The 17,956-nt window shown below is 41.3% G+C and overlaps 1 protein-coding gene across 4 annotated transcripts; it reads right to left on the reverse strand.

Moving 5' to 3' along the window:
* Positions 1–362: 362 nt before the first annotated feature.
* On the reverse strand, positions 363–17,922 carry wipf1b (WAS/WASL interacting protein family, member 1b). 4 transcript variants are annotated; one of them, XM_058059066.1, is made up of 11 exons: positions 15,909–17,922; positions 14,915–15,091; positions 7,056–7,143; positions 3,506–3,608; positions 3,287–3,410; positions 3,052–3,210; positions 2,304–2,988; positions 2,112–2,212; positions 1,801–2,028; positions 1,582–1,695; positions 363–509 (listed from the first exon to the last, which is right to left on the reverse strand). In XM_058059066.1, the coding sequence occupies exons 4-11, from the start codon at positions 3,563–3,565 to the stop codon at positions 457–459; spliced, it is 1,524 nt and encodes a 507-aa protein (XP_057915049.1). In that variant the 5' UTR covers positions 3,566–3,608; positions 7,056–7,143; positions 14,915–15,091; positions 15,909–17,922; the 3' UTR covers positions 363–456. The 4 variants fall into 4 exon arrangements, with proteins under 4 accessions (XP_057915049.1, XP_057915048.1, XP_057915050.1 ...); XM_058059065.1 differs by having other exon boundaries at positions 14,915–15,109; XM_058059067.1 differs by having other exon boundaries at positions 7,060–7,143; positions 14,915–15,123.
* Between the last annotated feature and the right edge of the window lie 34 nt (positions 17,923–17,956).

A 17,956-nucleotide genomic window follows, 5' to 3' on the forward strand; every position in this document is an offset into this window, starting at 1 on the left:
CAAACCTTACATATATTATTTTATTTAAGGCACAAAGGGCATCATTTCTAGCAATCTCATTCGAAATGTTAAAGCAGCCTGATATCATAATGGAAAGGCACAATATGAACACAGAACAGGGTTCTCCTAATTTGGACATTTGAACCCCAAAAGGACAAAACAAATCCCCTGAGGAAGCGTATTGACTGCAAGTGTGTGACTATGATTGGTTTTGTTTGAACTATTAGCTTCTTCACACACGCTCAAGTTTGTATTTCAATGTCAAAGTGTTGTCATGTGGGATAATATAAAATATTAGGCAAGCAGGAAGTGAAATCCTGTGATAGTAGAGTGTGAGACATTTTTCAGATTCGTGGATGAAACTCTCAAATAGACATTTTCCCTAGCTTTTTTTTCCTTCTTAACACTGTTGTCGTCTGTCCACTTTGCATATTTTTTGCATATTGCTGCTCTTCTTCACCTGGGTATAGGAGGAAGAGGAGGAGCACCTCTTTCCTTTCTACCCGAACCTGCAAAAAAATGAAATAAAAAACAGGTTAATCACATTGACTACTTTGATTTGAGGTTAGCCTTAAGCTAAAGGCTAGACTGTGCATTCAATTCCGTCTGTTCGGTTGATTATCATTCATTAGTCGACACTTTTTATTATTTATAGTACATTTGTGAGGCATATTTTGAGTGACAACAAGAGGCATTCTCACAAGTATGTCCATTAATTGTGATTTTTTTGCTCTTCCTGAGAGGCTCTCTGATGTTCCCACTCTTCTTTTGTTGTTTTGTCTTATGTAAGATTCTGTGATTATATGTGTGGAAAAATCATTTATTGAATTGGTAACTGATATGGAGTGGAGAAGGGGTAGGATTTAATAAGCTTTGCTTCTTCCTGCTCCTTTTCAGACATGTGTAGTAATGAGGTGTTGTGTGTGTATATACATATATATATATATATATATACATATATATATATATATATATATACATATATATATATATATATATATACATATATATATATATATATATATATATATATATATATATATATATATATATATATATATATATATATATATATATATATATATATATATATATATATATATATATATATATATATATATATATATATATATATATATATATATAGATATATATAGATATATATATATAGATATAGATATAGATATAGATATAGACGTATTGTATTGTAAGTGTATAAGCGAGAAACAATAATGTAACATAGTATGCATGTCTGAAATAAATTAAGAAGAACAGAGGCTCTGGAATGCAATCCCTTGAGAATAGATGGAACCTACTATACACTAAAACCTGTTTGCTTTGTCCGCTATAACACTATAAAAGCTACATGGATATTTTCTTTAAATAGTTTAGCATATATTAACCTACATTGGATTGGTTTTAGCATCTTAAATGCATTTATTCATGTAAGATTAGTACTTCTTTCTAAAATACAAAGTACAGCTTCATTGTCACATGAGTTTCTTTTCAAGTGTGATCTTTTTTTCTGCCAGTAGGTGTCACTGTGTGTGTGTGTTAAGATGCAAGCAGATGCTGGCTGACCTCTGCCGTCCATCTTGCTGATCTTGCTAGGGTAGGTCTTGTGGAAGGGCTGATAGGGCTCGGGTGGCGGCAGGTCGGACACCGGGTGGAAAGTGAAGCGAACCTCCCAATCATCTGGGAAAACAGAGTGCGTGCGCCATCAGCGGATCAGATACTGTGTGTTAAATTCCTCATCTTCCAATTGTTAATACATAAATGAATCCAGTTAGCAGAACTCACCGTGTATCTGGTTGTGGTGTGAGTTTTGGAAGCCGTTGCCGATGGGTGGAGGTGGCGGAGGAGGTGCCCCTCCGGCCCCGGGTCTGTCCGGAGGCAGAGGGGGTCTACCACCGGGGCCGCCACGAGGAGAATCCGACCCGGGTCGTCCGATAGGAGAGTGCCCCGGCGATGCCCTCATGCTGCCTCCGCTCACATTGCGGCCTGTGGGGGGCGGAGGAGGAAGAGGCCCTACGGAGACACAAGTTAACCGATACTTTGAGACAATATTAAGTTATGTATTTACTTTAGGGTGTTATTGTGATGATATCAACCTGTGCGTGTTGAATTTTGGTTTCTTCCAAAGGATGGCGGCCTCTCGTTGGGTGGGGGAGGGAGGGGTCCCGTGCGGACATGTGGTGAAGAGCTGAAATTGCTGGTGATAAGACAACATCATAAACTAATGTTTAAAAATGGCTGCAGGACGCAAATGGCTACTTGGCCACCGTTTTATGTCATAATAGTACCTGTTGAGTGAGCTGTTTCTTTGGGGTAGTCGAGGCGTGCTGTGGTCGTCCCCCACGGCTGGTGTGGGTGGCAAAGGAGGAGGCCCAGGTCGCCCGGGCGGAAGAGGTGGTGCTCCCCCAGAAGAGCGAGAAGAAACAGACGAGGGAGGTTTGCAGTTGACGGCGGGAGGAGGCGGAGGGGGCAGGTCACGGGGCATGGACTGCCGGTGACCCCCAACTGGAGCCGGCGGAGGAGGAGGTCGGTCATCAGGAAGCGGGGGCCGGCTCCCTGGAGCCGGCGGTAAAGGTGGTCTGCTGTGGTTTGAGGATGGCGGGGGAGGCGGTGTGGTGAAGCTCGGCCTCGGCATCCCTGGCGGCTGAGGGAGAGGACCATGCCGCCCTGGGGGAAGACTGGGAGGTGGTGGCCCAGATGCGGGGTTGGATCTGGGTCCCGCAGGAAGAGAAGGCGGTGGTGGGCCCGCACGGGGACTGAAGTTCTGGTTGGGTCGAGGCGTGTTGGGTATGGGTGGAGGACCTCCTGGAGTGTCTTGCCTTGATGAGTGATTTGTACGGTTCTTTGGAAGGTCGGGAACGCCGCCGCGGAATGAAGAAGACACTCCTTGGAATTTTGGAGGACCGCTACTGAAGGGGCTGGGGCCGCTGTAGCGACTTGGGGTGATAGCCGGTCCTCTGGGGGGTCCCGAGTCTGGAGGGGGGAATGTAACATTTACTTTGACGCTACTGTTTTCATGATTTGTATGACTTTTACCATTGGAATCTCTGTTGGCTGCAGAGCGAAGTTTTGGCATTCCGCCGACAAAGAGGCCTCCTAAACCAGCAGGAGCTCCACCACCAAAGCTTCCACCCCCTCCTCCTCCACCTGAACTTACTCCACCTCCTCCTCCAACTCCTCCGCCTCCTTTGGGCTCTGAGATACAAACAAATATTAGTTAATTTCATCTTCTCGTTTCTGCTCAGCTGTGCAAAGGACACAAATGTCTTACTGTCCAATATTGGTCCACTGCGGTCATTGGTGACAGTCTTTTTAAGTTTGGCGCCTTTATGAATGTCCGACAACAGAGCATTCCTTCCTTTCTGTTCTCCACGGCTCGGCTTGTCTGTGTTGGCCTAAAACAGCAACACACGCACATAGACTTGTATAGCAATGTATAGCAACAGGAAACATTGCTTTATATGATAAAGAGTCCTGTTGATTGACTTACAACTGCAAAGGTGGGGGGAGGGGGTGCTCCTGGGGGAGGAGGCGGGGGCGGAGCTGGCATCTTCCTCTCTCCGCTTTACACTGTCTGCAATGTATGCTGCACCCTGGTGGACAAGGAATGGACACAACACAAGTTAGTTTTTCATTCATTCATTTTCTACCGCTTATCCTCACGAGGGTGCTGGAGCTTATCCCAGCTGTCTAAGAGTGAGAGGCAGGGTACACCCTGGACTGGTCGCCAGCCAATCACAGGGCACATATAGACAAACAACCATTCACACTCACATTCATACCTATGGACAATTTGGAGTCGCCAATTAACCTAGCATGTTTTTGGAATGTGGGAGGAAACCGGAGTACCCGGAGAAAACCCACGCATGCACGGGAAGAACATGCAAACCCCACACAGAGATGACCAAGGGTGGAATTGAACTCGGGTCTCCTAGCTGTGAGGCCTGCATGCTCACCACTCGTCCACCGTGCAGCCCTGTGTCTTTTTTTTATGTGACCAATAACAATTAAGGAAGGAGCGGAACTCAGCGCAATGCAGTCCACTGATTGGTGGACAGAGAATACACACAAAATAATGTATTTTCTCTTTTAAGTTCCATAGAGGCCGCACGGTTAGCATGTAGGCCACACAGTCAGGAGATTGGGAAGACCTTGGTTCAAATCTCCGCTTCGGCATCTCTTTGTGGTTTGCATGTTCTCCCCGTGCATGTGTGGGTTTTCTCCGGGTACTCCGGTTTCCTCCCACATTCCAAAAACATGCTAGGTTAATTGGCGACTCCAAGTTGTCCATAGGTATGAATGTGAGTGGGAATGATTGTGATTGGCCTGCGATTGGCTGGCGACCAGTCCAAGGTGTACCTCGCTTCTCATTCAAAGTCAGCTGGGATAGGCTCCAGCATACCCTGCCACATGGCGAGACGCCTTTTCACTTCCTGGTTACTGTGCAGTGTGTATTTCATTGGGAGAGACCCACTTTGGGGTCTTTTTTTTTTTGGTTTAAAACTGCATCAAACGTGTTGTTTTCTATTGTATTGTAAATGTTGTGCACCATTTTGCCACCTACAGGACTGGAGTGGAACATCATCCATGTTTCTCTTAAGCTAGCCGCTACGCTACAACTATTTGTAGCTCGCTTTTTATGCTCTATTAAGTGGTTTTGTTTTCAAATTGGACTTCAATGAGTCTATAATTCCGGCGCCATCAGACTGTATTGAAGTGATTGTAAACAGATGCAGTGCTAAACGTAAAGCTGCATTCCACCCCCCGCCCCCCTCCCCTTCCCAACACATTGTCATAGCAACAGACGTGTTGTCATCTGGAAAACCTTGCAAACACCTTTAACAGATTTAGCGGCAACTTGAACAATAATATCACCATATTAACACTGACTTCCTGTATGCTGCTGATAAACAGGAAGTGCAGTTTAGAACAGCTGTCATGTTGAGGCCTCTTTCGCTTTCTTCACATGTAATTCATCTTCTATGTGAGTGATCTCTTTTCCACGTTTATACTGTGTTTTTTTTCCCTACTACTTAGCCAGGTTCCTCACATCGCCGCCCTCGCTTGAACCCCCCTCCTCCATGACAGATGATCATGTGACTCAGACTCAAAGCTGGTGTTTAAAGTTAAACTACGAGGGCTCACAGGGGACAAGACACCAAACTAAACGAATTGAGCATCTTGCAAACATTTTTAGTAGCTGAATTCATCGCTTTTAATCAGAGTAGATGCAGAAACTGAGACGATTTCCTGCGGCGGTGGCGAAAACGCGCATGTGAGGACATGAGGCAGGAAGCGGTCGCTTGGTTTGACAGTCTCGCAACGTCCCTCAATTAATTGACTCGATGTAACAGCTAGTCGTGAACACTTAAAGCAGCCAAATTGCCAAGATCAACAATACCAGGGTATATGTTCACGTCACATGATGCAAGCCGACATGACCGCCCGTTGATGTCGCATACTGTGATCAGCTGCAGACACAGCGCAGCCATTGTGTATGTGTGTGTGTGTGTGTGTGTGAGTGTCCAATGCAAATAACAAAAGGCCCAATTGTTTCCTTCCTAACGTCTACAGCGTGATCTGTGTCTCCACTGTCTTCGCTTGCCGCCAAACTCCACCTGCTTTGAAGAACATGACATGACACCAACACTCAAAGTGACTTAAAGCAGCACAAGGAAACCATACTTTTTTTTTAAATTCCACGGCTCCACCTACTGCTGTTACGTGTCATTTATCAGCTTATCTGTTAACGTTTCCGTCAAGACACAAATGGACTTGTGACGCAAAACTTGAGGTTCAACAAATCCGCAATGGTCGCCATTTAGATTATTAGATAAATCTCCAGGTAGGAATGCTTTACAATCCTCAGGTATGATTAATGGAGACATAGCTTGGAAAAGAATGCAAGCAAAATGAAAAATGTCATTTTATCTTATAATGCCGGGCGGCACAGCGGTCTAGTGGTTAGCGCGCAAACCTCACAGCTAGGAGACCAGAGTTCACAATTCCACCCTCGGCCATCTCTGTGTGGAGTTTGCATGTTCTCCCCGTGCATGCGTGGGTTTTCTCCGGGTACTCCGGTTTCCTCCCACATTCCAAAAACATGCTAGGTTAATTGGCAACTCCAAATTGTCCATAGGTATGAATGTGAGTGTGAATGGTTGTTTGTCTATATGTGCCCTGTGATTGGCTGGCTGGCGATCCTCGTGAGGAAAAAGCGGTAGAAAATGAATGAATGAATGAATGAATCTTATAATGCACTCTGAAAATGTGTTGGCGTTGCAAGAAGTGTGCTGAGTGGCTAAGCTAACATCCTGTGCTGCATATGCATGGGACGTGTACACACACACACATACACACACATGTGGTCTTTGCTCAAATTCAGCAGTGTAATTTGACCTCTCACTTAAGTTTAATGCATTCCAGTGATGAATGTGTGTAAAAGAAGTAGTACAAATAGGAAGATAATAAACCATTTTAGGGGGGGGGGGGGGGGGGGGTACAACAAGTGTGCATATTTTGACTTGAACAACAAAATACAAGATGTAAAAACCAAGTAGTGTACCGCCACCTCTACTGTAGTGGGTCATTTTACTGCATCATAACAATAATTTTAATTACTTAATTGCTTAGTTGTATTTTTTTTCTATATGATATATATTACGTACATTTATTTATTTTTTATTATTAGACTAGGAATTTAACAAAGCTGCTAAACTAATTTTGCAGCACTCAATTACAGAAGAAAAAAAAACACACACAATTACAAGAGATGTCTTCCTATAATAAAAATATTAATATCATAATAAATGATATAAAACCACATCCCAGAGCTCTTACAGAATAAAATAGATATAATTGTATTTTTTTGGGGGGTGTGTGTCTCAGTCATCAGTCAGGCTACACATACATACTGTAATACAATCAAATCTGAACAACCAAAGCTATTAAATTACCTAATTTGTGTTTCATATGTCAACAAAATATACATAAACCGTGAATATTTTGACCTCAATATGTGCTAAATGAAATCTACTTACTCACTCTGCGTCCATAGAAGAATCTAGAAGAAGCACCTCAGTTCCGTCCTCCTAAAAATGCAAAATGTGAGAAGCAGCAACCATGCACCTAAAAAAAAAAAAGCAGAACATGAGCAGTTGCTAGAATGTAAAAAAAAAAAAAAAAAGACTAGAACTTCCTGTAAACTCTATGTGGCGGCTAAACCCACTTCTTCTTTTTCCACTTCCCCACCAGCACAGACAGCATATATGTACTTCATTTCATCCTAAATATGCCCGCTTCTTCTTAAAACCATTCATATACAGTATGTGTAATGTTTGGCATCACCATATATGGTCAATGACATATCCACTTGGATTGAATCATTGTATTATTAACATTTTCATGAATATGATAAGAACGGGACACATGGGGACTGATGTTGGTTAGAATAAAAACATCCTGTTGCCACAAACACATATTTATTTCATCATAAATATGAACTGTCCAGGATTTCGGCTGGGATAGGCTCATCATACCGGACGACCCAAGTGAGGACAATACACCAAGATGAGTAAATTAACAAAAAAGTGGTTCTAGCATATTCCGCAGAACCCCTTGGCATGTAGAAGAGAAGACTAGTGTCGCTTCACAGCGGCCACGTCCTGTTATCTCAGCATCACACTTCCTGCTTTTTTTTTTTTATGTTTTTTTCTTTTGGCAAGTTATGTATCAGCGTTAAAGAACACACAGGCTGTGTGTTAAAGAACACACAGGCTGTGTGTTCTTTAGTCGTTCTCTAGGCTCCACCGAGGGGTACAAACCAAACCTGTTCGAGCTGGTGCACTGGGGCTGATGTAGCGTGTAGGGGGCCATTGCGAGAGGCTAATGCGGCATACATAAATGATAAATCAGCACGGTGCCTGGTCTGAATAAACATGAAATAGGAATTTAGCTCTGAAGTCAAGTTAGCTTTGCAGTCAGGTGCTGAATTTGCGGAAATCAGGGGTGTCCACATTTTTCCCCACTGAGGGCCGCATACATAAATTGTATGATTGGTTTTTGTATGTCATAATTTTCGAATAATTGTCTCAGTTTTCATACATGGCCTTGGTTTTTGAACAAGCTGTTCCGCCAAATCGAATACCCAAACAAAGCACCCTTTTTTAATTGAGTGCAACTGCTAAATAACCAGCCATGGGGCCAAGGAAAGTTGCGAATGCCACTAATTTAATAATTGATAATAACACAATTTAATTCGATCTTAGGGCGGCACGGCGGTCTAGTGGTTAGCGCGCAGACCTCACAGCTAGGAGACCGGGGTTCAATTCCACCCTCGGCCATCTCTGTGTGGAGTTTGCATGTTCTCCCCGTGCATGCGTGGGTTTTCTCCCACATTCCAAAAACATGCTAGGTTAATTGGCGACTCCAAATTGTCCATAGGTATGAATGTGAGTGTGAATGGTTGTTTGTCTATATGTGCCCTGTGATTGGCTGGCGACCAGTCCAGGGTGTACCCCGCCTCTCGCCCGAAGACAGCTGGGATAGGCTCCAGCACCCCCGCGACCCTCGTGAGGAAAAAGCAGGACAAAATGAATGAATGAATGAATTCGATCTTGCTATTCATTCATCCTTTGATCATTATTTCATATTGTTTTCTGCATGTAAAAGTATTTTATTCTATATTAAATGTATTTTTTATTCATATTTTTGTTTGTGTGGAATGGATTTAATGGATCTGCATTATTTCTAATGGGATTATTTCTAATTATTTTCGTACGTTTCGGTTTGGAACGAATGATGAAAACCGATGTTCCACAGGTTTACCTTTATATCTCACCTTAAAAATGTTTTTTTTTTCCTGTGCAGATGCTTTGTTGTATTGACAACAAGCTTCTTTTTCCACCAATAAGAAGGTAGTGTCACAAATAACCAATTAAAATGACAATTATGGTTGTCTGGTACCAGTCTGGTCCCTGCGTAGACCTCGGATACAAGGTTGTGGACCCCTGAGAGTTAAAGATGCTGGAACTAAGGGTGCCCTGCTTCAGTACTGATATCAGTTTGATATCAGTGCATTCTTACAGAACCATGACCCCTGTATCCAACGGTTCCATACAAATACACGTATTGTTGCACCCCTAGTAATAATCCAAGTCATTAATAATGGATAACATTTATTTTTCAATACACCAAAGGCCAATAAAAAAATAGCTGCCGCCCAAAAATGGCCCCCAGGCTGCACTTTGGACACCGCTGTTATCGATGCTTCATCACAGTAAACACGGAAACAACCCACCGCAGTTAATACAACATTCCACTCTCGCAGAAGAGCACATTTTCCAAACATTTGATCAGATGCTTTCCGTGAATGCTGACATCAGCATTTTCCCAAAGCCCCAAAAGACAAACAAGGCTGGTGCAAAGAAGGCAAAGTGAGATTCATGCTTGAAATATTGATGTGGTACGAGCTGCTGCACCGGACACGGATGCAGGAATCATCTCAAGCACGGAAGAAGATGCAAACAAAAAAACATGTTTTAGTAGGAATGTTGTAGCTTAACATGCTTGACCGCTTCTTGGACATTCCTCATGCGGAATGCATCATAGCGTTGCAGCACTTTGTAACGCTTGCTGATACTTTCGCTCTCTGTTGAAGAGGAGCATGGAGTTTGGGTCACATGATCTTTCTCCAGATGCATCACAAGCACAATATGAGCCACATTTATACCTTACTAAAAACACTTTAAAGCAATCCCAGCATCAAGGCTATGGACTTTGACAACAAGCTTCCAATACACGATTGTGGTACGTCTATCTAAACATTCATTCATTCATTCATTTTCTACCGCTTATCCTCACAAGGGTCAGGGGGTGTGCTGGAGCCTATCCCAGCTGTCTTCGGGCAAGAGTCGGGGTACACCCTGGAGTGGTTGCCAGCCTAAACATTTAGCTATATATATATAGACAAACAACCATTCACACTCACATTCATACCTATGGACCAGGGGTCTTAAACTCAATTTACCTAGGGGCCACTGGAGCTAAGGTCTGGGTGAGGCTGGGCCGCATCAGGTTAAAAAAAAAAAATAAATAAAATTTATATATATATATATATATATATAAAAACAGAAAAAATAAATAAATGAAATACTGTCTTCAATGCTTCTGCTTCTGCTATACCCTCCACTTTTTCAGTGCTTTTGGTTCTCTGATAAAACATTAAATTATTATAAATTATTATAAATGATGATAAATTAATTTTAATTTATCATTAAATTATTAAATACATGTTTAATGTTAATTTTTATTTTTCGACACAAAATAAGATGGAAAAATACATAAGCAAATCAAAAAACAAATGAAACAAATTAAAAAAATATTTTTTATTTATTATTAAATTATTAAATAAACGTTTGATGTTAATTTTTATTTTTCGACACAAAATAAGATGGAAAAATAAATAAGCAAATCAAAAAACAAATGAAACAAATGAACAAATTAATTTTTATTTATTATTAAATTATTAAATAAACGTTTAATGTTAATTTTTATTTTTCGACACAAAATCAGATGGAAAAATAAAGAAGCAAATCAAAAAACAAATGAAACAAATTAATTTTTATTTATTATTAAATTATTAAATAAACGTTTAATGTTAATTTTTATTGTTTGACACAAAATAAGATGGAAAAATAAATCAAAAAAAACTAATTAAACATTCATTCATTCATTAAACAAATTAAACTTTCATATCAAGGCGGGGGCCTGAAACTAGCGTCCCGCGGGCCGTGAGTTTGAGACCCCAGCTATGGACAATTTGGAGTCACCAATTAACCTAGCATGTTTTTGGAATGTGGGAGGAAACCGGAGTACCCGGAGAAAACCCACGCATGCACGGGGAGAACATGCAAACTCCACACAGAGATGGCCGAGGGTGGAATTGAACACTGGTCTCCTAGCTGTGAGGTCTGCGTGCTAACCACTCAAACACCATTCAGCCTTTATCTAAAGATGTCAAATAAAAACACTTCAATTCAAAATTTGGCTGTGGTGTGACTCATTTCCGGGCCAAACTGTCGTATATATTCTCTTTTCGGTCTCCTCGTGTAAAGCATGTGACTCTAGAGTATCTCTAAATATCTCCATATCTGTGCATGCAACAACTGAGTCATGTGTTGTTGATGTCACCAGCCAAAAAGATCTCCTCCGAGCATTTATTAACTTTGGCTTTTGTTCCCCTTTTTGTAAGCCAAGCAGTTTTCTCCACAGACACTGGAAAGCATCAAGCAGCTCTGTGAGAAAGTCAGACTAAATCAATCCATAACGATTCTGTCCAAAAAGGCAACCAGTGGCTACTTCAGTGAGGAATTCCTGGAACTCAAACGTTGCGATGACCTCAAACCAGTTGTGTCACAAAACTCACGGATGACAAGACACAGAGAAGCTATGCTCAACGCAACCACCACAAAACCCTGCTGCTTTTCACACTTGGTTAAAAGACATGATGGATGCCCTGGCAGCATCCTGAGACTAGTAAATAGCTGTGTGTGCATTGCACATGTGCTGCTCCGTAGTGCTAAACAGCACAGGAAGTGGCTTTGACATTCCGGTTGCACCAAAACAACTAATTGTCCTTTGTTGTCCTTTATGATTAACTCATTCAAAATCAAAGATGCATTTCAACTTCTTTCTAAACTTAAATGCCCAAGATAATGATAACATGGTTCATTGCACATGGTTTGGTCTCTGTGTATCATTTGTGGATTGGTTTTGGAGGGCTATATCAAGGCCCAAAAAAGGCCAGCATTGATAGTCCAGTGAACGGCATCATGCCACGCCTATAATGTGAAGAACATCTCTGGGCACTGAGTATGGTGGAGGCCGGTTTGACCAGGATCATTACACCCGGTTGCAACACCCGCGGAACCGGTTTCAGGACAGGAAACACCCGGCAGGGACAACACCCGGATCAGCAGCACCACTGTGTGTTGACTCGGTATTGGCTGTTGTAATTTTGTGTTTGGCAGGTGCCTTTTACTTTTGTTAAGTTAATTATTTTTACATTATTATAACTTTGACATTATGTCTGTATACCAATATCTAAAAAAATATTCATATGAGGAAAATCCAGTTTAGAGCTTCAAAATAAAGTTTAGAGGTTCATGTAAAACAACCACTTTTTGTGTGGTAGAACTGTCACAAAAGCAAACAATTTGTGTCAAAGTGAAAGTTATGCTTGAAATGTATCTTTTCACAAAAACCTGTTTTTCTCCCTGTTTTAGTCGGGAGCAGATATTTTCCTGAAACTTACATATGTTCTACTGCTGATAACTAAAGAACAGAAAAAGGTAAGAACAAACATTTTTTTCTGATGTCAAAGTGAAAGTTACGCTTGAAATGTATCTTTTCACAAAAACCTGGTTTTCTCCGTTTTAGTCGGGAGCTGATATTTTCCTGAAACTTACATATGTTCTACTGCTGATAACTAAAGAACAGAATAAGGTAAGAACAAAGATTTTTTTTCTGATGTCAAAGTGAAAGTTATGCTTGAAATGTACCTTTTCACAAAAACCTGTTTTTCTCCCTGTTTTAGTCGGGAGCCGATATTTTCCTGAAACTTACATATGTTCTACTGCTGATAACTAAATAACAGAAAAAGGTAAGAACAAACTTTTTTTTGTGATGTGAAAGTGAAAGTTATGCTTGAAATGTATCTTTTCACAAAAACCTGGTTTTCTCTGTTTTAGTCGGGAGCTGATATTTTCCTGAAACTCACATATGTTCTACTGCTGATAACTAAAGAACAGAAAAAGGTATGAATGGCTGTCATTGAATTCGTCTTAGCAATGACTGTATGCTTCCATCTTTGTGGAACACTATTAGGAAAACCTTTTATCTTGCACAAAGCAAGGTCCGCAAAGGCATGCTTGGTGGAGTTTGGTGCGGAAGAACTGCAACAGGTCACACACCTGACCTCACAAAAAAAATTCACAGACACACTCCAAAGTATTCACAGACAAGGGGAAGCTGTTATAAGGCAGAGATGCTTCAAAATCAACCAATAATCCAGCATTTATTGGTCTGGGCCGTTCACACACTGAACCCAGCTGTAACTGTGTGCATGTCACACAGGAACACAAAATACTTCAACTTCAAAGCTTTCCAAAATTCACTGTCACAACTTTGATATTACCTCTGAAGCAGGAAGATAGTGATAGTGTTAAAGGCACAAGATTCATAACAGAGGTAGGACAGCTGCTGTGTGAAAGGGAAAGCCTGGACAGAATTGTTTTGCTGTGTGGAAACGCACAGTTCCGGCAATATCTGTTTCTGTGTGAAAGGCACAGACAAATACATTCCAGGTAAGATGTTTTTTGTATGCAAACACGTCTTATTACAGCTTCTCATCCTCTGGGAAGATTTTCGAGTGTGTCTGTGCCAGTTTTCCTACCCTGTTGCGTATTGGTTCTGTGTGAAAGGTGCAAGAGTCATAACAGAGGTAGTAAGACAGCTGCTGTGTGAAATGGAAAGCCTGGACAGAGTTGTTTTGCTGTGTGGAAACGCACAGTTCCGGCAATATCTGGTTCTGTGTGAAAGGCACAGACAAATACATTCCAGGTAAGATGTTTTTGTATGCAAACACGTCTTATTACAGCTTCTCATCCTCTGGGAAGATTTTCGAGTGTGTCTGTGCCAGTTTTTCTACCCTGTTGCGTTTTGGTTCTGTATGAAAGGTGCAAGAGTCATAACAGAGGTAGCAGGACAGCTGCTGTGTGAAATGGAAAGCCTGGACAGAGTTGTTTTGCTGTGTGGAAACGCACAGTTCCGGCAATATCTGGTTCTGTGTGAAAGGCACAGACAAATACATTGCAGGTAAGATGTTTTTTGTATGCGAACATGTCTTATTACAGCTTCTCATCCTCTGGGAAGACTTTTAAGTGTGTCTGTGCAAGTTTTTCTACCCTGTTGTGATTTGGTTCTGTGTGAAAGGTGCAAGAGCCATAACAGAGGTAGGACAGCTGCTGTGTGAAAAAGAAAGCATGGGCAGAGTTGTTTTGCTGTGTGGAAGCTCACAGTTCCTGCAATATCTGGTTCTGTGTGAAAGGCACAGACAAATACAGATGTTTTTTGTATGCGAACATGTCTTATTACAGCTTCTCATCCTCTAGGAAGACTTTTAAGTGTGTCTGTGCAAGTTTTCCTACCCTGTTTTGGTTCTGTGTGAAATGAAAAGGCAGATAAACGCTGGATCTTCTGTTGGGCTCTAATGTTTTTTGCAATTTTGCACAAGAAAGCTACATGCTATGTGCAGTAACTCATACGTGACTGCAAATACTGCTACCATTACAGTGCCAAGATACATTTAGCAGTAATATAATGCATCAGTCATCATCTAAACTCTACTCCTCTCCTGTAGAAGCTCTGTGTTTACAGAACCAGCTCGGCTAAAAAAGGAGTGCAGTGTGTGTCCTGCTAAACAGGATGCACAGACTCACTTAATGATGCGGATCATTTCACCATCTGAGATCAATATGCATGCAGCAGTCCATATAAAGGCCTCTGTGACAATAACAAAAGCCCAAATGTGGGAAAACACTGCAGCCCCTTTCCCTACAAACAGTTTTAAGCTAGGAAACGCGTCATTTTTTTTTTACAAGAAATGGCGAAATGGGGAGAAAAAAAGGCAGACCAATGTGGGCCTGCAGCCAACAACAACGCCTCGCTGAGCGTCCAGCAGCAGAACTTCTTTGGAGTGTGGAGTAAACAATCCCTGCTGCAGTGATTGCCAGCTGCTTGGAGGAGGAAGATGACAACTCTTTATCGAGAGCGATAACTTCCGTCCCCGTTCGTCCGTCCGAGTGACGACACTCGTTACTTTTGTGTTTGCGTTACTCACCTCAGCATGCGTGGAGCACCGTGCGCGGCCCAGTAAAAATCGTCCACGGGGCGTCACACTGTATGATGAAGCGGCTTGTGTGGATCTGTGCATGCAGTCAATGGTCAAATCTGCAGATGGGCGGGGCCAGATGATCCTCTTCTTCTTCCTCCTCCTCCGCCACCGCCTCCTCTTCTCCTGCATGCACACTGGTTGCTTTTGAAGAGAACCTTTTTAATACATCACAGTGCAAATTTTGTAGTTTTAAGCGTACTGTCCCAAGAATTGCCTAAAAAGTAAAAATAAGCCTGTACTTGAATTCGCCAAAGAATTAATAAATAATAAAAATAAAGTCAAAATAATAAATAACACAGAGCAAATTGTTAGCAACAGTTTTGTGATGTAAAATGTACTACTCTTTTGAACGCATCCAAACTCCCAATGACTAACCTGAACTACATTCCTCCTCCCTGAAATCCGACCAAAATTCCGACCACAATGTCATCCAACTTCATGTCAACAAAATCCAAACTATCCCTTTAACAAGCAGAAGGTCCTTACTCAACAGGAAAAACAATACTTTAATCATCACACAGCAGCTTAACACACCATAACACATTCATTCATTCATTCATTTTCTACTGCTTTTTCCTCACGAGGGGTGCTGGAGCCTATCCCAGCTGTCTTCGGGCGAGAGGCGGGGGTACACCCTGGACTGGTCGCCAGCCAATCACAGGGCACATATAGACAAACAACCATTCACACTCACATTCATACCTATGGACAATTTGGAGTCGTCAATTAACCTAGCATGTTTTTGGAATGTTCGAGGAAACCGGAGTACCCGGAGAAAACCCACGCATGCACGGGGAGAACATGCAAACTCCACACAGAGATGCCCGAGGGTGGAATTGAACCCTGGTCTCCTAGCTGTGAGGTCTGCGCACTAACCACTTGTTAATTTCCAGCTATTTACACGCCTTAGCTTTTGTTTCGTGTTGCTAATTTTCCTCACCTTTTCAGTTAATTCCGTAGCCTTTCTTTCGCTCTCACTCGCTCTTCTTTGTGTGCTCACAACTGTGATGTGTGAGTAACCTCTTTCTCCACCTTCTTCTCAATGCTGACACATATGGCACCATACAGTTTGACCAATCACATGCGTTGTTAACAGGAAAAGAAGAAAAAACAAAAGACAGCTCACTTCAAAGAGCCGCCTTCAGTGTTCACTTCAAAGAGTGGCATTTCTTGTAACACAGAACATCTCAAATCATCAAATGATTTCAATGCTGGCTGATCTGCCCTCGGCATGTTCTAAAAATAACATTTAGCAAGAAAACCTAAAAAAATAAAAATGGACAACCAGTAAATTAATAGGACAACAATGCCACATTATTAAGAGAAAAAAAGTACTATTTCCCAATACTATCTGTCTGTACTCTCAATTTCTTATAGCGATATCAGCCGATACAGACATGTCGAGGGCTGATACTGGCACACAGGGACATGAGATTGGGCCTGATACCAGACAAACCATGTGATAACCTATAAGTATAACATGACATATGTGTTGTATACAGCAATTACATGATCAGGAAAAAAATCTTGATATGGATATCACATTTTGATATCTATATCGGGACATATCGCACATCCCTAGTAAATATCATTTACTATTATATAAAGACTAGATATTATATTATATAATATATATATTATATATTATAATATTATATATTATAAGACTGGAATATACACATATTTCTAGCAAGGGAGAATATGATTAATAAAGTTGCAATTTTTGAGATATTAAATATTAATATATTAATATTAAAATAATAAAGTAAATATATTATGAGAATAAAGACAAGAAAAAAATACATAAAAAAAAAGAGCTGCATATCTACAATGACTGGTTTAAAAAAAGGTAAAAGTGGCAACCGCATTCCTTAATTTTTCTGTATGCGACCTACAATAGAAACGTTTGGACACACCCAGGCTACAACATTGGTTCTGTTGCTGCTGTGTTGTGTACACTCATTTCCAACTAGCTGTACATTCCCCATTCCACTTTCGCCAAACATGTCACAGGCTACAAATTTCCCCAGAACCAGACTTTGGACACCCCTGCCATCAAGCATAAAATACTGTGATTCCTGATGTGGAGTACCTCGTATTGTAATTTAGCTGTGTTATTTTTGTTCGGTGGGCTGCTTTAAAAAGGGTCTCCACACCCTCCTGGTGGCCTGCACTTCCTGTAGGCACTGCGCTGCCTGTGCAAACAGCTCTTAATTTTTCACTGATGCAATGTTTCCAGATGTGGTTAGCTCTGCCTGAGGAGAAACAACAAAGTGCAACGACTAACCGATGTGTTACTTTTGCTGCCCTTGAAATGTGTCCTCTCCTTTCTCCGACATGTTATAATCATCATGATTAACCTCTGCTGTTGCTGCCAACATAAATGCAGTAGACCTTTATGGGGGGAAAAAGGAGGAGGGTGGGGGGGAAGCTGTGAATGTCTTCCAAGCGTCTTGAATCATTTAAATGCGTGGTGTCACACGGTGTTAAATAACTGTGGAATGTTCACAGTGATTTTTTTTTACATAATCAGTGGGCTGTCTGTTAAATGTTATTTTCTTGCTATTATTATTATTAGGAATCTTCATCCTTGCAAGAAGTTACATCACTCTGAGCCTGTCTGCCATGTTAGGTACTTATGGAAGCTTCCTGACGGAGGCCAAATTGCTTCCCCTTTAAATCTGATGGAAAGAAAAATAAGGGAAAGTCCACATTCCGTCTCATTCAATGAAAGACGCTACGAGTACGCCGCCTGGTGGTTGTTTACGCACATTACTTTATTATTTTTTTTTCCTTTAAGTGAATAAGTGGACTAATGTGATTTTTCCAACTGTAAGTGAGTGAAATCCTTTAAGGTTTGTTAAATAATGATATGAAAAACTGTTTTTTTTAGTTGGACATGAGCTTATATGAAAACATAAGCGTATATTTTGACAGGCAATGTATTGAATTGAATTAGTTAGCAGGTACACTATCATGACGCAGTAT

This window comes from Doryrhamphus excisus, chromosome 20 (assembly GCF_030265055.1).
Source record: "Doryrhamphus excisus isolate RoL2022-K1 chromosome 20, RoL_Dexc_1.0, whole genome shotgun sequence".
Lineage (NCBI taxonomy): Eukaryota > Metazoa > Chordata > Actinopteri > Syngnathiformes > Syngnathidae > Doryrhamphus > Doryrhamphus excisus.

Excerpts from the sequence above, each read along its gene's own strand:
- wipf1b (XM_058059066.1), bottom strand. The coding sequence starts at position 3,565 with ATGCCAGCTCCGCCCCCGCCTCCTCCCCCAGGAGCACCCCCTCCCCCC. Across the intron at positions 3,411-3,505 it reads CTCCCCCCACCTTTGCAGTT|GCCAACACAGACAAGCCGAG; the intron begins GTAAGTCAATCA and ends TTGCTGTTTTAG. Across the intron at positions 2,029-2,111 it reads CCAAAATTCAACACGCACAG|GGCCTCTTCCTCCTCCGCCC; the intron begins GTTGATATCATC and ends GTGTCTCCGTAG.